General features: G+C 34.9%; 1 protein-coding gene across 4 annotated transcripts in view; it reads right to left on the bottom strand.

The window, feature by feature from the left end:
* The window catches only part of LOC125652558 (lachesin-like), a 31197-nt gene extending 10227 nt beyond the window's left edge, over positions 1-20970 (bottom strand). Inside the window, exons 1-3 of one of the 4 annotated variants that reach the window (XM_056165919.1) lie at positions 20719-20970; positions 7582-7685; positions 70-274 (exon numbers count right to left, since the gene is read on the bottom strand). In XM_056165919.1, the coding sequence (XP_056021894.1) occupies positions 70-274; positions 7582-7685; positions 20719-20800 (391 nt within the window). In that variant the 5' untranslated portion in view covers positions 20801-20970. Of the gene's footprint in view, positions 1-69; positions 275-7581; positions 7689-20718 lie in introns of all 4 variants that reach the window. The other 3 variants (XM_056165918.1, XM_056165921.1, XM_056165920.1) reach the window with 3 other exon arrangements.
* Positions 20971-21247: the final 277 nt, after the last annotated feature.

The raw sequence follows: 21247 nt of genomic DNA, 5'->3' as shown, positions 1-21247 counted from the left end.
CATTATTCACGACGTTATACTACATCTAGCGTTCCCTGGACGACCGAGCACGTTGTTCTATTAGCTTACCGTGTACAGAAAGCACGATGTATTTGATTTTGACCGGCACAGTGTTGATCTGACACATATATTTTCCTGCATCAGAGAGCTCCACTCCGTGAATAAAAAGGTTCCAGTCGCTGATGTGGGGCCTCTCGATTGTGATTCTCTCGTCTGCTATAATTCGTCTCGTCTCTAGGGTAAGAGTCTTCATTCTGTGGTCTAGCCACATCACCTGTAAAATGCGTTTCATGTGTTTCTTAAGTCATATCACCTGTAAAATGCGTGTCATGCGTTTCTTAAGTCACATTATCTGTATATGCGCGTCGTGTTTCTTTAGCCACATCGCCTGTATATGCGTTTCTTAAGTCACATTATCTGTATATGCGTGTCATGTGTTTCTTAAGTCACATTATCTGTATATGCGTGTCATGTGTTTCTTAAGTCACATTATCTGTATATGCGTGTCATGTGTTTCTTCAAGAAATGAACCAAGCGTCAAAATATCTTTTAAACTTATGAATTGTATTATCAATGTTTTAAAACTTGCTCTGCTTCAAAGGACAGGAGTGTAATATCATACCTCTCGATAAAACAGCCGACCTTTCAATTTGACATAACATACATGTAACCCTTTAAGGATTTTCTTCTTAAAGTCGTCCCTTGGGGAAAATTCTGGGAACGTTCTTTGAATCTCTGCTTTATGTTGTTCAATTCATAATTTGACACTAAATATGATCCGTATAGTGCTCCATTTTTAACCACTCTTGGATAGTACAATGTCTATTAATGCAACGATATTAATTTATCATATTCTACAGAGTGCTCTCTGCACTTAGACATTTCACGAAGGTGTGAGAAGGACGGATTACAAGTAAAGCAGACGATTAACCTCTGAAAGGAATATACTACCGCTACCGGAAACATACATGTAGACGGATGGCGTTCTGAGAGATTTATAATTCTTTTAAAGCAAATGTCTCACAGACGCAAAGGCATAAAAGCTATTTCTCTCTTCGGTGACAAATGCATAGACTCTGTTTTCAATAATGCATGATATATACTAATTCATCACTAATTGTGAATTACACACCAGTAGAAAAAGGGGAAATCATTTGTTCATCTGAATTTTAGATTCGAGAAGGGATTTTCTTCGATATAAATTTACAATTTATTTGACTCCTGATTTCAATCCGACTGACAGTAACTAAAATAAATTTCAAAGCGAATTACCAGCACGATGATGCTCGGTTTACGAGCCTAATTTAAATGGGTTTTCATCATACGACCGTTGTACACTGTGAGGAGGAATGTGTCATGAAATATTAATAACAAATATTACAGAACAACAAAAGATGGACCCTGGGGAAATATTTCATCTTTTATGGTCGACTTCAATTACATTGGCGCTGTTTACAGTACAATAGAGGATAGCTAAAACTCTAATACGATAATGTTTCTTGATGTATTTATACAACTGGTCACGAAACAACGAGGCCAAAGAAAATGGTCGGACTAAGGACGTCTGTGATCATATTTGAACGAGCCTCGAAAGAATGATTCTGAACTTTGAATATTTGATCTACGCTTCAGAAACCAGACCACGTTTCTTCACTCATCTTGTGTCATTTCATTTGTACATTAGATATCAGAGCAAAACTATATAAATGTACATTATGCGTGTACGCATAAAAGAAGAGGTTGCGAGTAGTTTTAGAAACGGTCTTATCACTTCCGTATCCGGAATATTTAGAAGACTTTTCAGGAGTGACGGACTGTGATTAAAACATCTACATTTTATCATATATCATTTAAATGGATGAATCTCTTATATTGGAATTTGACGTATTTAAAATAGATTAACAAAATAGTCTATTCTACACTATACTTCTTTTTTGCACACGATTATAGATCAATTGTACATGCATTATATAGTCATTAAAGACAGCATTTGCTTTCTTCGTGTGATCAATGGTTAAAGTATCTATATCCAAAAAACTTAGTACCTATGTTATAATCAATCCTATAGGGAAATTGTTTCTTTGACTAAATGTGAAAAATAAACAATTACGACAGAGGGACTGACGCATGATTAGGATTAACACTATTACTATATAATGGATAGGGTTAATAGAAAGGTAAACATCATAATTTAATCATAACTCATGTAAATAATTATATTCGTACTACAGGGTGTAGGAAGGAAAAGCTGTTCATGTGTAGGTTCATATCCACTTCAAAATTGAAGTTTGAATCTAACAGATATATTATTTAGGAAGTAAACAAAAAACACGAGACCATTGATGAAACCTTAATGTTGTAGATGCTTACTTCCCTGTAATCTCTCTCTCTCTCTCTCTCTCTCTCTCTCTCTCTCTCTCTCATGACGTAAAAATAAAAAATCAATAAATTTCAGAAAAAGCCACTATATTATATGCTCCGATCATTTAATGGTGGGGGAGGAGGTGAAAATTGAGATAAAAATCAATTAGACTCTTTCAAAACAGCCCTTGTAATCCGTAATATGTTCTCTTTCTGGAGACTACAATATGATCTACACTTTCACAGCGTTGTGATACAGTTTTATAGAAAGCTCCTATCTCGTGAAGAGATCAAATAAAGACTCCATATATATATTAAGAAATGTTTTATTCCAAATTAAGGTAGATGACTAAGAATGGTTCTCAATCTTACAGGTTGGGGATACAAATTGGCAGATATGACTCCTTTGGCTCAGTTGCTGAATATCACATATTGGATTGTAATAATAAAATAAGCATAAAAATCTTATTCATGTAGTGTATTATTTGTATATCTGTTTTAATCCATAATGGGAGAAATTAAGAACGACCAAGAACTGTGTGTAAATTAATTTTTTGCTTACGACCTTTCCAGACAAATGGCGAGAATGTTGCTACCAGCGTGGCCTCGTGGGTCTTAACGTTCAATTACTTTAGGAGTATATTGCATTTCCAAAATGTACTACACAACTTAGTACCCATACTAATACGTATTAAGTATTTTTGTTCTTGCAAAACTATTTCATTAGACGTTGGATGTGGTTTCGTTTTGCAAAAACAAAAAAGTCTGAGTAACATCGGTTCCCCAGGGCGATTTGTTACAAATGTATTGTGGTCGATGGAGAGGAAAACCTACGACTGGCGATGAATAATAATTCGGTATATCGGAGATTGGAAGAATCATTTCGGTAAACGATTAGCCATGTAGAAGTCAAACCCTACGTGAATGCTAGTTGTGCGCAGACACCCCTCGCTTTATATTGTTTGTTCGCTCCAGAGACTTCAGCTACCGTCTTTTGCAAGTGTTTATTTTATCAAAATACATCATGAATAAATTTCCCACTCGTTACTGTACAATTTCAACTAAATAAACTGTAAATGCAAATTACACCATATTCAATTTTGAATGGGCTATTTTTTTTATTTTTTTTTTTTTTTTCAGATATAAGATCAACTGAAAAAAAAATAAATAATTCGATACCCGCACAATTCACAAAGCGAGAAGCAACGAGCGAAGACAAATTGTAAACTTCTCAAATTGATATTCTAAAGATTCAATATCATATACGAAGTCAAAAACCCTGTTTACTTTAAAGAAGGGTTTAATTACGCTAAGTAAATATTTTAGAAAAGTTTAGATAAACTATTTTAAATACCGTTCAAAATTTACACTTATTGTTCTCTTTCTCAATCTTCAATATGGGCAATTGTGTTTTCTTTTCTGCTATTGAATTTCAGTATTTCTAAGAAAAGGTCTTACTATTTACTTTCTAATATGTACTTTGAAGGAAAAGGTAAGACTTTCCTACCCAGAGGCCAACATCCTTGTCAAGAATCCTAGACGAAACGAATTACGGAAATTCATCAAAAATCATGTCACATGTCGGAGTAACTTCGTATGTTACAGACTAAATATTTATCAAAGTGATAATTTCTAACTTGTCTCTCAAATTACAAATCCAATTGCAATTTCAAATACAAAGCATCCATATATAAGATAACTCAGACTTATCAATTAAAGAGAATTGTGATATTTCAAGGCGAAACAAAGAAATGTTGGTGGTGAAAAATGATATACTTTGCTTGAAGAATCTAATCATCTTGATTAGAAAACATTTTACCTTGCACGAAGCTTCTAGATATATTAGCTGAACTCTTTTTACATTCTCACGGGACAGAATTAATTCAAAACCTTTGACATGAGAAGAAAATAAATAACTTGCTGTGGCCCTCGTCATCTGACAAAGTTATTGTTTACCACAACACTGTTTTTCAATTACCAAGTACGATGTCGACACTATTGCTTCTATATAGCCATTGGAAAAGTTATGATTTACCATATACTATGGACTTGAAGTGTTGGTTGTGGGTTTAAGATAAAATCGTAAATTCGAATTTGGATTTTCCCCAACTACAATCAAGTATCGCCACGTGACTGTAGTTATCCCATATAGAATAATTGCATTGTACTACATGTATGACTTAACACAAGTTATTTCATGGTTATGGGTATCTATCAATGGGTCGCTGTACAATACAGGTAAATGATCGAGTGTAATTACTGGACAATACAGGTAAATGATCGAGTGTAATTACTGTACAATACAGGTAAATGATCGAGTGTAATTACTGTACAATATAGGTAAATGATCGAGTGTAATTACTGTACAATACAGGTAAATGATCGAGTGTAATTACTGTACAATACAGGTAAATGATCGAGTGTAATTACTGTACAATACAGGTAAATGATCGAGTGTAATTACTGTACAATACAGGTAAATGAATGAGTGTAATTACTGTACAATACAGGTAAATGATCGAGTGTAATTACTGGACAATACAGGTAAATGATCGAGTGTAATTACTGGACAATACAGGAATTTTGGTGAGGGAGTCCAACAGTGACCATGCGAAAATTTACCGGACAAGCCAAATGAAATGACTAGAAAGCAATTGCACTATTGATACAAGGCCATGCAGATAGATAGACAAATGTACAAGACTATTTTCAAGGGTCATGTACGATAATGGTATGATATTAAGTTTAAGGCTACGTTTGGGTTAGACGGTTCATTTATAGGGGTCACCTTATACTACATTTTAACTGATGGTGCCAATTGATGGAGACTAGTATACTAGAAGTGTTCCATTATATGACACGAGTCCATGAACATTTTAATCAAAGTTTATATTCTATTCACAACATAGGAAGATATATCTCAAACTAAAAGGCGCACACATTATGGTGATAGTCAACAAGATCATGATTCAATATCGATACGATATCGTCGATATCAACAAGACAGGATCTCAACGATCAGGATTCGATATCGACAGGAAACAATATCTCAAACGAAACATGCACACAGGATCGTTATAGTCAACAAGATCACGATTCGATATCAATACGATGTCGTGGATATTGACAAGATGGAGGATCTCAGCGGTCATGATTCGATATCGATACGATGTCATCGATATCTACAGGAAAGAAGACTAAAGGTTACATTCATTATTCAGATGATAGTCAACACGATAATGATTTGATATCGATGAGTATAGACGAAACCGAAAACCTGAAGATTCTAAATCAGATATTGATACAATATCATCGATATCGACAAGACAAGAAACCTTAGTAATGATGATTCCATATCGATACGTTGTCGACTAAACAAACTCCTCAGTACAAAACCCAGTATGGTTTGAATAGTCGTTATCGTACGGATGCCGATATTGTATCTACATCCTGTCTCGGACACAACTCATAAGTGTGTGTAGATTAAAATTTGTTCAAACTATGACCCCCTTCTTCCAGGCAAGGGCGGGGTCGTGATAGGTATGCACAGTTAAATGAAATTTCTTGCGAAAAGGTTGTTATCTCAATATCCATTACAAAAGAACGTACTGGCGAAAATGAACCTTTCTGTTATCCAAGTAATAGAATGACTGCGTAAAGACATTAAATAACAGGTTCTGTCATCAGAAATCTTCCAGTAATCAAACTTTATCCAATGCCATTACACCGAGCAAGGGCAAGGCTACGGTTTACACTGTACAAAATACTATGATTCCTTGACAGTTTTATTAAATGGATTGAATAATTGAAAGAGGAATTAACAACGATTCCTTATATCACAATGAATTATCGATATTGAATATCATCAAATTTTATATATCATAGATTCGAATTATCTAAAATATTGTGTATCTAAAATTCAGCACTACTGTTTTTAATCCATTCTTGGTACCGTTGATTTAATGAGAAAATCAAAGTAATACAAAGGGGAGATCATTCATGGTACAATGAATAATGGGCATGGATTCTTGCAAGACTATCAATATTTACAATAATCAGCGCTGTTTTTCTGTAACATTTATATTACATCAATTATACAAATACACCATACTCAAATGAAAATAAGATTCCATCCCTATTTGAATTATCACGCAGAACGATGCTTAGGTTTACGGGAAATTAATTTTACCATTTTACCGGAGGCCAACCTCTTCATTGCTCAGTTTGATTATTCGTTATCCATGGCTAGAGGAGCATATATTTACAGATATAAACATTTCCATAGAGCCACACCTTTGCGAGAGAGCCTCCGAATCATCCTCCACGAGTTCTCAAAGCTCATCATGAATATGAAGACACTTTGTCAGCTTCAGAAGATTTTAAAAAATAACATAAAGAGTTCGATGTTTTGGCCCCGGTCGTCACATCCCATAGAATTGATATTTATGTCCCCCCAACCCCATAGATGCTACATGTAGTTACGACGAACGGACGACGACACTCATTGAAACCTGAGATGGAAATGTTCAGATATCAGGTCAGTGTGAACGCATGACGACGGACAAACTCAGATTGTTTCACGTCACATAAGTCACTCGGGTGACCAAAATGAATTTCAGGATTTATATCACCTCATTGTCGAGTATTCACGATTGATTCTATTTCTTCTTATCCATGGGCTTAATCGCTAACGGTTAGAAATTACAAAGTTAGATAACCATTTGAAACTCTTCAACTTAGTGCAAAATTACGTTCAATATCGGTTTGCCTTGCGTAAGCATAGAAAGTATAAATAATTGATGAAAATGATCACCAAATTTTAGTCATTGACTTAAAAAAGCAACCAAAAACAGTAAACAGTATTTGCACACAATCAAATAGTCATCCATGCTTCTCTATTTTGGGAAGCAGGTTCATCTATCGCGAATTCTAATTGGTTTAAATTCCATCGAGATTTTGCAATGACAGGAATCAAATGATCCATGAACTTTGGTAATCTATGACGTCTTCTCGTGGAGTTTGCCGCGGGTGACGAGTAGAAAGGCGTGATCAATCCAATGTTACTGAGCATCTCCGACGTCAGCAATAATCGAACCCCAAAATGAATCCAAACCACATATAATTCATTCCTTGATGGTTATATGTACAGACCCTTTGTAAATTATCTCAGAGTTTTAAGGGTTTTCCTACATTAAAATCAACAAAGCCTTATCATCTTACCTTGTAGTTCTCCAGTTCTTTGATGGAACATGGTAGCGTTACTGTGTCCCCAACAATGGCCGTCACGTTGGTGATTGGGACGTCGAAACTTGGATCTAAGGTTTCTACTGAAAATTGTGTACACAAGAGATTTGAGCTGATCTATAGTCACAGTTGTATTTTTAAAAATATATTTTAAGGTAATTTGCGATTTACCTTTTCTCACTCCATACAAACTCTATTTGTTTCTTTGGTTGCTTATGTTCCTATGGTATATTTTCACTCATATTGAGATATTACTACCTAATGGTGGTAACCTACACATTTAGACATATGAATGACTCTCAGGTTAGTAGCGATGGAGGTTCTTTATAATGCCAACACCTATCGTAACATGCAAAGACCTCGGTTGTTAAGGTCTCATCCGGAAGACCCGCAACGTTCACTACCTAATACTGTGGATTTGACGAGAAAGCATGGTCACTACCTTTCTTACGTCTCAAGTTTGACGCGACAATAGTACAAACAAGACTCGAACGCACGACCTTTCGGTCAAGCAGCGAACGTTTTGTACACTGATCCTCAGCGACCAGAAAAACAAATATATATTCAAATAATCGGACCTTAATCAAAGTACGAATTGATTTAATCATAAAGATATGATGATATATAATAAGTATATATGACCAAAAGGCAGAAAATATGCAAATTTGGATAAATCATAATTTTCAACAACAAAAATCATTTCAGCACATATGAACAAAAGACTGACGGATTTGAACTCGAGATCTGCGGTTCATCAGCCCAATGCTTTAACCACTGAGCTACGATGATAAACAAATAAATCGATCGATACAAATAATTTCACAAAACATTTAAATCGCTATCTTGTGATTGTCATAAAGAGTATAAGCTTTAGTGTAGTGAAGTACATTTTCACTTTCAAATTCCCCTGTACTAATACTACAAATTTACAGGGTGATATTAATTGATTAATTGTATATTGTTTAACGTCCCTCTCGAGAATTTTACACTCGTATGAAGACGTCACCATTACCAGTGAAAGCTGCAAAATTTAGGCCTATGCTCGGTGCTTACTGCCTTTGAGTAGGGAGGGATTTTTATCATGCCACAGCTGTGACACGGGGCCTCGGTTTTTGCGGTTTAATCCTAAGGACCACCCCCATTTAGTCGCCTCTTACAACAAGCAAGCAAGGGGGTACTGTACTGAGCACCTATTTCACCCGGATCTCCACTGGACGGGCCAAATCAAGAATTAGTCGTCGTTTATAATTGGTTCTATAGAATCCCAGAAAAATCTTGAACAGAATTTTTAAAAAAAAATAGATAATATGAAATACATTCTAAGTTTTGTCGATTTACTGCAAAGCTAGAATGGAGGAGGGACATAAACTCATTTAATCTTTGGTAAGTATCGAGACATTATTTCGAACTTTACGAATCGAAGAACGTGTGTGTAATGTCTCAAGTCACTTTACTCTTTACATTTCGTTACACGTCAAATGATATAATAAAAGTTTAACAATTTGACCCTTAAGAATGAACCCGAGTTGTGCTAAACATTAGGACTAATAACCCCAAAGCAATCATGAAATTTCTTCGGCCTTTCCGGCAAGCAGAAGTGACAGTATTACGATGAGCGGATGTACAAAACATACACAAAGTGGACGGTTCCAATCACTGTTCTCGTCACCGACTGCTAATGACTGAAGTCCCTTCGTTTCTAACAAAAGTAATTGTGAAAGAGACAATGAATTAATTTCTATGGTTTCATTTTAATTTTATATGCAAAATGGGGTTTATCATCAATCCATTCGAGATAGTTTTCCCGATTGCCGGAAATGCCAAACTGTTGATATGTGGATTAGAAAATATATTCCAAATTTGACCGAATCATGTCAAATCCCGAGCCTTACAGTCAGGAATGAGAGTCTAATATCATATATTGCAAACTTAAGTCATAGACAAGCATTACGTACCAATACGTTTTTCTGTGACATGCAGTCGTGTAAATTGTCCAAGTGACCCTTACCTAGACTCCTGTCACAATCTTATATATACATCATACTTTTTTTTTTTATGTCGTATGCTTCTTTAAAACCTGTCTGGTGGCACTGTAGCTGAAGAACTGTAGCTCTCCGAAAAAAATTATGTTGACAGACCGGAGAGCTACAGTGCCACTCATAGTAAAAACTGTATATTTATTGCGCACGAAAAGCTGCGCTCGGTTCTAGGTTTATTTCTCCAACTTCTTACACAATCTACCCAAAAGCACGAAATGAAAAAATTCCTGACATTTATCAACTACTCTCGTCCCTTTACTAACCTTACAAATGTTTACGAGATCTCGCTTACAAGTAAACATGACTGTCGATAGGCGAAAAGTTCGAACGTATGACATTCCGAGACTGATCAGAGCCATTTAAAACATTTGTAAGGTTTGTCAAGGGACGAGAGTAGTTGATAAATGTCTGAGGAATTTTTCATTTCGTGCTTTTGGGTAGATTGTGTAAGAAGTTGGAGAAATAAACCTAGAACCGAGCGCAGCTTTTCGTGCGCAATAAATATACAATTTTACTATGAGTGGCACTGTAGCTCTCCGGTCTGTCAACATAATTTTTTTTCGGAGAGCTACAGTTCTGCAGCTAGTGGCACTGCACCGGTATTGTCCAAATTCACCCCGGGTTAGGATTGTTACATCTTCTCAGTGGTGGATTTAGAGGGAGATATATTACGGGGGTACATTGATTACTTGATTGATTGATTGTTTTACGTCCCGTCGAGAATTGATCACTCATATTGAGACGTCACCAGCTGTAGGTGTCGTATGCTTAGCGCTCAGGACCGTAGCAGTGAGGGGTCTTTAACGTGCCTACGCCTGTCGCAACACGGGACCTCCGTTTTAAGGTCATATCCGAAAGACCCGTGTTTCTCACTTCTAAACGCCGAGCGTTTGGCGAAAGAGTAATCACTACCTATGTTGACGTCTTAGGTTTGACACGGCCATGGCACAAGCGGGGCTCGAACTCACGACCCCCACCCACCTTTTGGTTGTGCATTTAAAACAAAATATGATCTTTATACCCATTTTGGGCTCATCAACCCCCTTCTTTTCATGACAGAATCAACTGTCGTAAGTGTATCAAGCTTTCCTATTCCAAAGATGGTTGAGCAAATATATTCATAATCCTCCCATAAAGATCGAGGGATAGAAAATTACCTTACTTGTCATGAATAAGATGTTGCCAAGTACGAATTTCTTGTCTTTGTGTTATATTAAGATGTAAAAATCAAATTCGAAAATTGAAATTTAATTTTAGCCACAACATTTGTACATATAAACAATATAACATTTCCCAAAACTTCCGGAAGTATTGAAGATTATATCCGGACAAAATATGCTGACAGACAGATGCATTAACATACGAGTATTTCCAACCCAAAATTTCGCTTGCGGTGGTATAGGTTATACTGTATTTTTGTTTAATTAAATATTTAATACGATTAAGCTATGAACTATACCCTTCAATACAGATCGCTATATAAACTGTATCAGAGAACATGCATCTCATAAATCCACAGCGCTTAATTTCTATCACGTGTTTTTAATGAAACAGATGCGACATGAAAACATTTAAAGTACCTCGAATATCAACTTTGGTAAGTGAGGAAAATGCCATTATGCTTAGTTTGTTTTCTTTCATCCGACGATTACCAGAGTTATCACGAGAATATTTGATCCTGGGATTCTCACAGGAGGTTTCTACACAAATTGTATCAATAATTAATATGATAACTGATTGTAAAGTTGCTGTACTACGTTTTTTGTTTCGTTTTGCAACTTGCCGTTGACATGTTTGCTCCATGGTGAAAGCACTAGTTAGGCACTGCCGGGGATTTATCACTGACATGAGTCATTAAGGCTACTGACTTAAACCAAATCCATCAAAATATCCTGTTCCCCAATAGAATGAGGATGAATTACTTAATGAATTCCCTGGGCTGACCTCTGACCCATAACCTTAAAAAGGTCACCTATTGCGAACGACAAACTAGGAAACAAATGAGGTAAATCTATTGATCCCAAACTTAACAGGGCCTAAGACAAATGCTCTTGTCTGGAATAGGTTGCTTTTCTATAGAAAGTTCCAGAAATTATATTTGTCAAAATTATTTCGGAGGCTTCTAGAAAACTAATTACGTAAAATTCAATATGGTTCCCTACACCAAATTGCTTTTCTGAAATTACTTCTCTTTCTCAATTCCTTCTTGACAAGAAATGAGAATTTCAGAGACATATTAGTTTCTTTTCTTGAAAACTACATGCACAGTTGTCTAGTGCCTTTTGCAATTTGACTGACGTTGGGTTGATATCTAACGCACTGGCTAGATTAGTCACATGAAACGAACCTGCCTTTGGTTCAGACCACACTGAATAGAATATCTCTATCTGTCTCTGTTTTGTCCGTCCGTCTGTCTGTTTGTCCATTTATCTATCTATGTACTAGTACATTTATTTGTTACCCCCCCCCCCCAAAAAAAAACCCATTGTACTTTAATTATACACCATGGTCCTAATCGGAATCTCATGTTACAAATGATTTCCTTTAAGGTACAAGTATAGACTAATAAAGTCAATGCTTAAAATAGATGCTTGCTCCAAACGAATTAGAAGCATAAACAAATTACTTTATGTAATGATCTGTTGCCTGAAGACAATATTCAATTTCTAAGTTACTGGAGAAAATCACTTAACTAGCAGTAGATGATGGTTCAGTTACACTGTAATATGTATCATGATTTATAGTATTCACAGATCTCTCCAGATTCTTGTTTCATAAATTTTCTAGCGGCATCAGGGGATTTCATTACAATGCATGAAGTTTAGGAAACCTTCGCTTGCAATACGATCACTCAGAATATTTAAAGAAAATTGCCCAACACAACACATGAAAGATTTCGTTGATCTTATTGTTTGTGAGTACGATTATATGGTTCTTTACAAGAAATACAGTCGTCATAATTCATAATCAGAACAATGATTACCCATTGTGCCATAATTCGTGGTGATCTGTTCATTGTCAAAAACAAAGCGTTGTGTCTTAATCTTTAGAACAAGAATGAAGATGGAGAAAATCCATTGATTCTCGCGTAGTACTGCAAACAGAAATAAATCCGTCAAAGAATTTTTACTCAAAACTGAGAAGTATGAATTGGTGAAGTGACGTTTTCATGACAGTACAAAAATGACTGACTGTAAAATGCACTGGCAAATTCATGACTGAAATCAAGAATTTGAAATTCTTTGGAACAAAAATTGTATATTATTATTCATATTGTCTGCATTCATCACAGGAGGAATGATTGTCTGTAAGTTGTTAGAATTTGACATTTAAGGAGAAGCTTTTGGAAATAACATACTTTTACGATTACTTTATCATGGCAAAAGTTTCATGTGTTGCTAAAGTAAAATATTATAAAAACTTTTATGTAATGACTAACTTCATTAAAATATGCACGAATTGATACTTTTATACTTTGATTTATTATTAAAGCAGAATGTTTAAAACCTTTATTTACTGCAGTAAAATCTTTGAAATACCCTGAATAATGAGAATATCATATACAATATACTGTATTGAAAATACACACAAATATATACTTTTGATTTACTGTAATCATACTAAGAAATTTGATTTATCAAAGAAAAACAAATACGTAATTCTTCCTAATTTTTTTTTTTTAGAACAGAAATCAAATCATAAAATAAACACTATTGTGATTTGAAATGTAATAGTCAAACAGAGACGTGGGGTGCACTGCAATGTGGCGTGAATTTATCATAGTACTTGTGTTTGATTTATTCAGTCAGATTTATGGTCATGTACACAGAAATATTTATTTTAAAGCATCAAGTGTGGTTTCCCCCTGCTTTGTCGTGTCATCTGCACGTGGTATCAGTCACTAGGTTCTCTTCCGTAATGACGTTCGACTGTTAAACTCGGCGGCTCGTTATAACTGACAAAGCGGATTGTACATGTCATTAGATCTCTAAGGAAACCTAACCCAAAAAAAATCACCTAAATATCACTTTTAGCTTGTACCCTAGCTGTGATCTGAAATGTCATGCTTTAAATTTCATATGAAAAACGTCATTCCTTAACTCGTAATCTTGGGATTGTAAGCAGTTTCAGTTCCTCACTGTACCTGGTAAAGGTGAGTATCGGAACACCCCTATCTTGACATACGTCGCCCAGCATCACAGAAAGCAACCATAGAGGGTTTTAAATTAGTGTACCAATTCTACATGGGCGCATTATCTTCGGTGTTATGTGTTTTCTGGTGATAATGACTGCAGCGCCTCTGGAGTAGAAGAAACTATTTATTGACCACCATTAAGAAGCTCACGTTAGGACATAGATTTTATCGATGCCTTTTCAACAAATGGTTTTTCCACAAGTTTTATAATTCGATAACGGAAACATATTCATTAGGTAATTTAATTCCGTTAATTGAAATCAAACAAACCCTAAAATATGACGAGCACTGTCTAATGGTTCTTAAGTAACTATGAATCAACACAGACTATTTTGGAAACGAATGATTTTGTAATACCAAATCCAAACATACAAGTCGATTTATTCATAAGACATTTGATCAAATCAAATTCAACATTTTGAGGAGAGTATGATAAAACGCTCTCTTCACAAGGATGCACGTATCATAACACAGAAAATACACCTCAGCCATTGTGGGCGTCGTGGTTCATACCTACAATAAATATAGTTAAATTCCTAACAAATCTACGTCCACATTCAAGAGACCCGAACCCTCCTTTTGACCTGAGCATTGATTTTTCATATTTCATTGCTTTAATTATTCTTATCTTTTATTTTATTTTTTTTTTCTATTTATTTATTTACTTGTTGAAAAATTTAAGACACATCCCCCTTTTGTAATATCCTGGATCCGCCACTAATATTCTCCAAGAAATTTTTAACAGTTGTTCCTTTAAAAAATACCAACATTGTACCAGATATCATTTAAAGCCCTTGATACCTTTGACATTTTATGTGAAAAAAGAAATATAGATGTAATAGGATGCATGGGTGCATGGGTGGCTACATATACAGATCTGTTTCTGTAGACGAGATATTCGATATGTAGAAATTTGGAATACGTTTGCTTTACGAAACCTTTCACCTTACAATTATTATTGTTCAGAAGGAGAAAAAATGTCAATAGAAATCAGTAATAAATTTGTGAGAACTAAGAAATTATACATATAAATACACATTTATCACCATGTGGTAAGTTTATTAGTTTACTTAAGTGCCATAGAAGTTTATTTGGTGTAAGAAATAAGAAATATATCAGTTTTCTACGTCAGTAGCATAGAGTTACTGTTTTTGGGGTTTTTTTTTCTTGTTTTCGTCGAAAGAAGTTGATGGCTGTATAAGATAATATGATCAACACGCTTTCCTTACATAAATAAAGGGGGTATTGCATTATCAACACATTCTGTGACGGAGCGGAAGCCAATAGTCAATACATCCATCAAATATGTTCCATAAATCTGTCTGTCAGGCTGCTGGATAGTCCAATATCTGTTTTATGATATGGTGTCGAGTTTTCTAATCCAAATATTAATTTTACCGAAGCCAAGTGACACATGTTTCCTCACCCTGTATAGTATTTTGTGACTGCGTCATTAGTACTTTGTGGATATTGATACCATTGTAGAAGCTTACCAGGTCTGATTAATTTCATTTACATGTAGGATCAGCTGCCCTTTTACAGCCTCAAAAGAAACACAATAGCATAGAACAGATAGTTTCATTTATATGATCAAAAATAATGGATATGAAAATCTTTATCCAAAAGAAAATCAGATGTAAAGTTTAAAGATGTATGCAAACAACTTATTCTCATAGAAATCAAATGCCTTCCAAAACCCTTTAAAAGTGATTTTCTGTCATAAATCTCAAACGTTAATTTGCTGGAAATTGGGATATTGAAGTCTTCGTTTGCGTATTTATGGATACCTCTCTAGTTTTCCAAAATTAAAATGATAACAAAGAGAAATCTTTCACGATGACATTATAATTCCAATGCGTATTCAAGAAGACCAAGAGCAGTAGTCGATGATGCTAGAGGTTTTACGTCTTTTAACATCTGGATGAGGCCAGTAGCCAATGGAAAATCGACAGACGTCAGGTCGGCCTGTGATTTTCAACAATTGAAAACCAATTTGTATGAAGAAAGAATCGAATATGACAATCTGAATGTCGTCTTTTTATTTGCTGGGGTCTTAAGTTCCTCATTAATCTTATTCACAATCAGATCGGATGAGAGAGAGAGAGAGAGAGAGAGAGAGAGAGAGAGAGAGAGAGAAGGGGGAGAGGGAGAGAGAGAGGGGAGAGAGAAATAGAATATCCCAAAAAATCTTTAAAACACACTGGAAATACATGCAATTCAAGTTCCGCTGTAAAGTAAGAATGAAAAGAGGTTTAAACAAAATATATTGTTATGAGGAGTCATCAGTCAGAGAATGAATTGAAATTAGTATAAAAAGATACACCTTCATAAGCACCTATATGTATCACATTATTCAGGAATACACACGCACCTTGCTGATATCTTAAGCTTATAGCGTCAAATAAGATTGTTTTCCCCCAGAAAGTCTTACTGAGCCCCGAATTCCACAAACCTGTTTCTGAACGAACTAAATTGTTAAATGTATATCAAACGGAAAAAGGTAAGCAGCCATCCGGATTTGTTTTTTTTTCTGACATGGCACCATGCCACGCCGACACTGATGGCAGCTCCTCCGAGTCTTCAGCCGATTAAATCGCCTTAGCGGCCATTGTACTTTCCCCAGCTATCCTATAAAAACCTCTTTTCAGGAAACGTTTGTGAAATGATAAATGTCATATAAGTCTTCTTCATGACGATTAAGGGATATTAAACCCATGATTAATGTGTTTTGTATTGATAATTTATTTTAAAGCGACTTTAAGTCACACGGTATTGACAGTTTTAAATAGCGTGATCGGTATTGGAGAGGTTGAGGCATAGTATTTTTAATTCTAAATATGATGCTGGATACCAAATAAATATAGCAACTAAGAACAAATTTACCGACGCAATGCAGATTTCCGCCACAGCGTGTAACGAATGAATACAAAATAAAACTTGTTTCAATGGATTTCTAATAAAATTGACTTGTAAATTGTTTATCAATTAAGTACCCATCAGTATTCCATAAACAAAGATGATGACATTAAATATTAATCACGAACAAAACTTGTTAATTACGGGTTTTATTAGCACCTCACAAAGACCCCTTCGTCACTTAGCCCTATTTTTCACCTTCGGCAGCCCAGATCTATCATCAATTGACCGTCAAACAGACCGCTTAACATTGGTGAGAAACTTGACGTGCAAAAAACCTAACTTTCCGTGTGGTGTATCCTATTCCAGCAATTACAACGCAAAAAATACTCCCAGATCCCTCAATATCTTCGACAGCGTTCCGCTATTCCTTACAGTACGTTACTCGCACAGCGCTTGTAGTAAGACCAGCTCAGCAGATTTTCTAATATTCAATTAACCGGCCGGAATAATTGCAAAATCTATATATTTAGCTCGTTAGAACGCTTTGACGTTCCCTAGATACATCGAATACAACTATCATGTCTCACCTTTGGATAATTAATTGTTTTGCATATTATTGTAAGAGAATTAGGTGTAGCTGGATGAAGGACTGCGGGTGTTCTCAGCGGTAATCGCTTGGCCAATTGACAGATGTTGAAAAGTAGATATTGATATGTTTTGTTCTTGCAACTAAAGAACTCCATCGATGGTATTCCTTTCTTCAAGATTTTCTTTAAATCAATTGTAGCGCAAATTAGGTTGTTTTTTCCAGGTTTGTATGATATTAGAGAACGGCATTGTGACACTTGCAGGTGCTTGTTGACAGGAGTCATTACCTGTATCCACCTCTCCTCACATACATTATGTACACACCCGGAGCCACTCCTTCATAATATCAAAAAAGGCGTCTTTAATTTTTTTCTCTCCAGAGATTACATGAAAAATTTGAATATTTTTTAATGAAAAATTTATTTTATTTCTTCTCGGGTACCATTGGCAAGCTATATATATATATATATATATATATATATATATAAACATCCAGTGCAGGGACTTCGGATTGTTTTGCACTTTTAGTATTAACTTCTGTGTCTTTATCAGCTGAGCCTGTTTTGATATGTCGGGCAGCGCCAAAGGTGTTAGGACAATGTCTTAATCACAAGTATTGTGAATCGAAGAAAAAGTCAGAATCACAATTCCCTACTTATAATACGACTTCAAAAAGCGTAAATATTGTCTGCTTATTTTCGGGCGTACGTTCGTTTCCACCTGAAATGACGTGCACGTGGCCATTTATTCCCACTCTTTAATTATTCAATGCAATGCGATGTCTGTTTGGTAGAAGAAATATAAACATAAGTACGGGATTATGTGCTTTTAGTGTTGTCCGTTCAACATTTTCCAGAATTTCCAAACGTTTGTTGGTACATAATTAAAGAAAAAATGAATAAATCAAAACCATGTTCAGAATTTTTTAGTAGATTTCCTGTTTCAAGTCAGCCCTATAATTCATTTCTGGTCACGTCATGGCAGCAAATTAAATCCGTCGGATTTTTCATAACTCCCTGAAGTTATGGTATATATGATTTTTATAAGTCTGTATGTCTAAATTACTTCTGGGACCATTTTTCGGTGTTGATAATGATAAAATCTTGGGTTTAGGAAGTATTTTTTCTCCTCATGTAAAGTGCCCATTATGCATATACAAATACAAAGTCCATACATGGGACTTCCTGTTTCCAAAAAGTGAACGTTTCAAAACGCCAGTCTGACTAATTGAATTGGTAGGGGCTGGCGTTAGACTGTTTAAACGCAAGGATGACATAATATTAAATAAGAATATGTGTTCAAAATTCAAGATCAGGAATATGTCACATTAGATTGTCAGAGACAGGATTTAATTTATTTGGAATTATAAGGTTATTGTAGTGCCTATCTCAAAGGAAATAATAAAGAAACCCACGGTTTTTATCCAAAATCCTATTTGTAATTGACCTACATCCTGTATGAAATATGACCGACGTCCACTTTGTAACACAAAAAAATCAATTATCAGATTGCAATTTCATAACATATATTTAGATCTTTTAATGGAAGAACTGCATTAATAAAAATGAATTATAGTGCAATAAAGTTCGTGGGTATTGTACGAATGTGCCGTCGATTGTCGTTAATCCCAAATCTATTCGATCAAATAATGGTTTCTTTTTCGTACCCCTTCAATGATAATTATTGGTAATTCACTACGTTTTGGAGAGAAACTAGTGTCACTGCATTCATCGTTGCTGTTGTTTCGGTGATAATATAATACATCTATAGACCTAGACAAATAAGCGGCACTGTAATGTGTTAACATTTAATAAGAGATTTACGATTAGAAAGTAATAGGTTTTATTAGCAAAGCAACCCTTTATCTACGTAAAGAATCTCTATGATGCAGAGTATGGCCTTCATATCTCACTGCATTATATCAATGTTTTGTACAATTTCTAGCACTGTATTCTGTACAAGGAACCACGGTCTATATAACTGAACAATGTACCATCATATTCTGTACAATGTACAACTATCTATAGAATTAAACTTTGTACAATATACTGCTATCTATATAACTGTACAATGTACCATCTATAGAACAATATTCTGTACAATGTACAATATACTGCTATCTATATAACTGTACAATGTACCATCTATAGAACAATATTCTGTACAATGTACAGCTATCTATAGAATTAAACTTTGTACAATATACTGCTATCTATATAGCTGTACAATGTACCATCTATAGAACAATATTCTGTACAATGTACAATATACTGCTATCTATATAACTGTACAATGTACCATCTATAGAACAATATTCTGTACAATGTACAATATACTGCTATCTATATAACTGTACAATGTACCATCTATAGAACAATAGTCCGTACAATGTACAATATACTGCTATCTATATAACTGTACAATGTACCATCTATAGAACAATATTCTGTACAATGTACAACTATCTATAGAATTAAACTTTGTACAATATACTGCTATCTATAGAACTGTACTTTGTACTATCTGTGGAACTGTATTTTGCACAATATACTACTATCTGTAGAACTGTATTTTGTACAGTTTACTACTACATGTATCTGTAGAACTGTACTTTGTACACTATACTCTATCTGTAGAACTGTACTTTGTACAGTATACTACTATCTGTAGAACAGTATTTTGTACACTATACTACTATCTGTAGAACTGTACTTTGTACTAGAATCTAGAGAACTGTATTTCGTACAATGTACTACTATCTGTTTTATTTGATATTTACAGGATCTTAAAAACTGACTATCAATTTATCCGCTTCTAAGAATCTGTACTAATGAGTTCAAAGATATTGTGCACGGAACATCAAACCATCATCTCAAGACTTTACTTCTTTATCTAGTCAAATTAAAGTTTAAACAGAGAATAAATTTGCTTAATTGGAATTCGCATGAGGTAACGAGAGCGATTTTGAACCATAAACGTTTGATGTTTATCTCCAATGAGCCTTATGGATTCACTTACTAGTATAACGAAAGATAATATACATAAAAGACCATCATTTGCAACTTCACATCATTGCTTTTTTATATTAATACAATACACGACGTTTCATCGTTACCATAATCGTAAGCAAATAATTCGAAGAAAAGCTAACAATCTCTAACATGCTCGTCGATTAAATTCATTTCCCTGAGGCCCCCGGTTTAGTGGCAGGATGTTGTTTCCAATTTTTCAAAATTGACCCACGCACTGGGCAAAACAAGTTTAGATTATTTCTTGTATTTTACTTGAATTCAGATATCTGAAAAACGTTAAATTCATAGGAAGTTTTACAATAAGCGAATGTTTGGAAACAAACAGTATTCATAAAAGCTTTTACATGCATCTGTATCTAAGTTACGCAATTTTAGCACTCAATATAATCATAAAACATACCTTTCACTGCTGGCAAATGTGTGACGACCCCCAAAACTAAACCAAAGAAATCCAGCCCCAGTAATCCAATCATTATATTCATACATCTATCGATGACATTACTAAACTGTGTAAAGAAAAAGCTCAACTCAAGAAAACTGTCTTCAAGTCCAACCTTCGATACGGCGAACTTCTCCCCGACGGGTTGTTGTTAGCCAATAGAAACTTGCCGGGCTTTTGCAATTGATTATAGAACTATTGGGAGCTTTTTCGCTTTCTTTTTTGTGTGTATGCCACACAAACTAAGATGGGCACTTTTAACTAGATTAGTCTGATGATAATTAAGGGGTCCAAATAAACTTGCATTTGTTTTCAATTGATTACGATAAATCACAGACAAATGAAATTATAAGCTATGCTTGCATTGTTGATACTGTGTAAGTCGACTTTGGCGAAAGTGTTAAGCGAGTTGGGGGGCGAACAGTTTCTAGAATGCTTTTATTGACAAATCACGCATCGTTAATTGACTTTTGCTCTGAATATTTTAATA

The sequence above is a fragment of the Ostrea edulis genome, chromosome 5 (assembly GCF_947568905.1).
Source record: "Ostrea edulis chromosome 5, xbOstEdul1.1, whole genome shotgun sequence".
In the NCBI taxonomy this organism is placed as follows: domain Eukaryota; kingdom Metazoa; phylum Mollusca; class Bivalvia; order Ostreida; family Ostreidae; genus Ostrea; species Ostrea edulis.
Note: the sequence above shows the minus strand (reverse complement) of the source record. Positions and strands in the feature narration are given on the sequence as shown.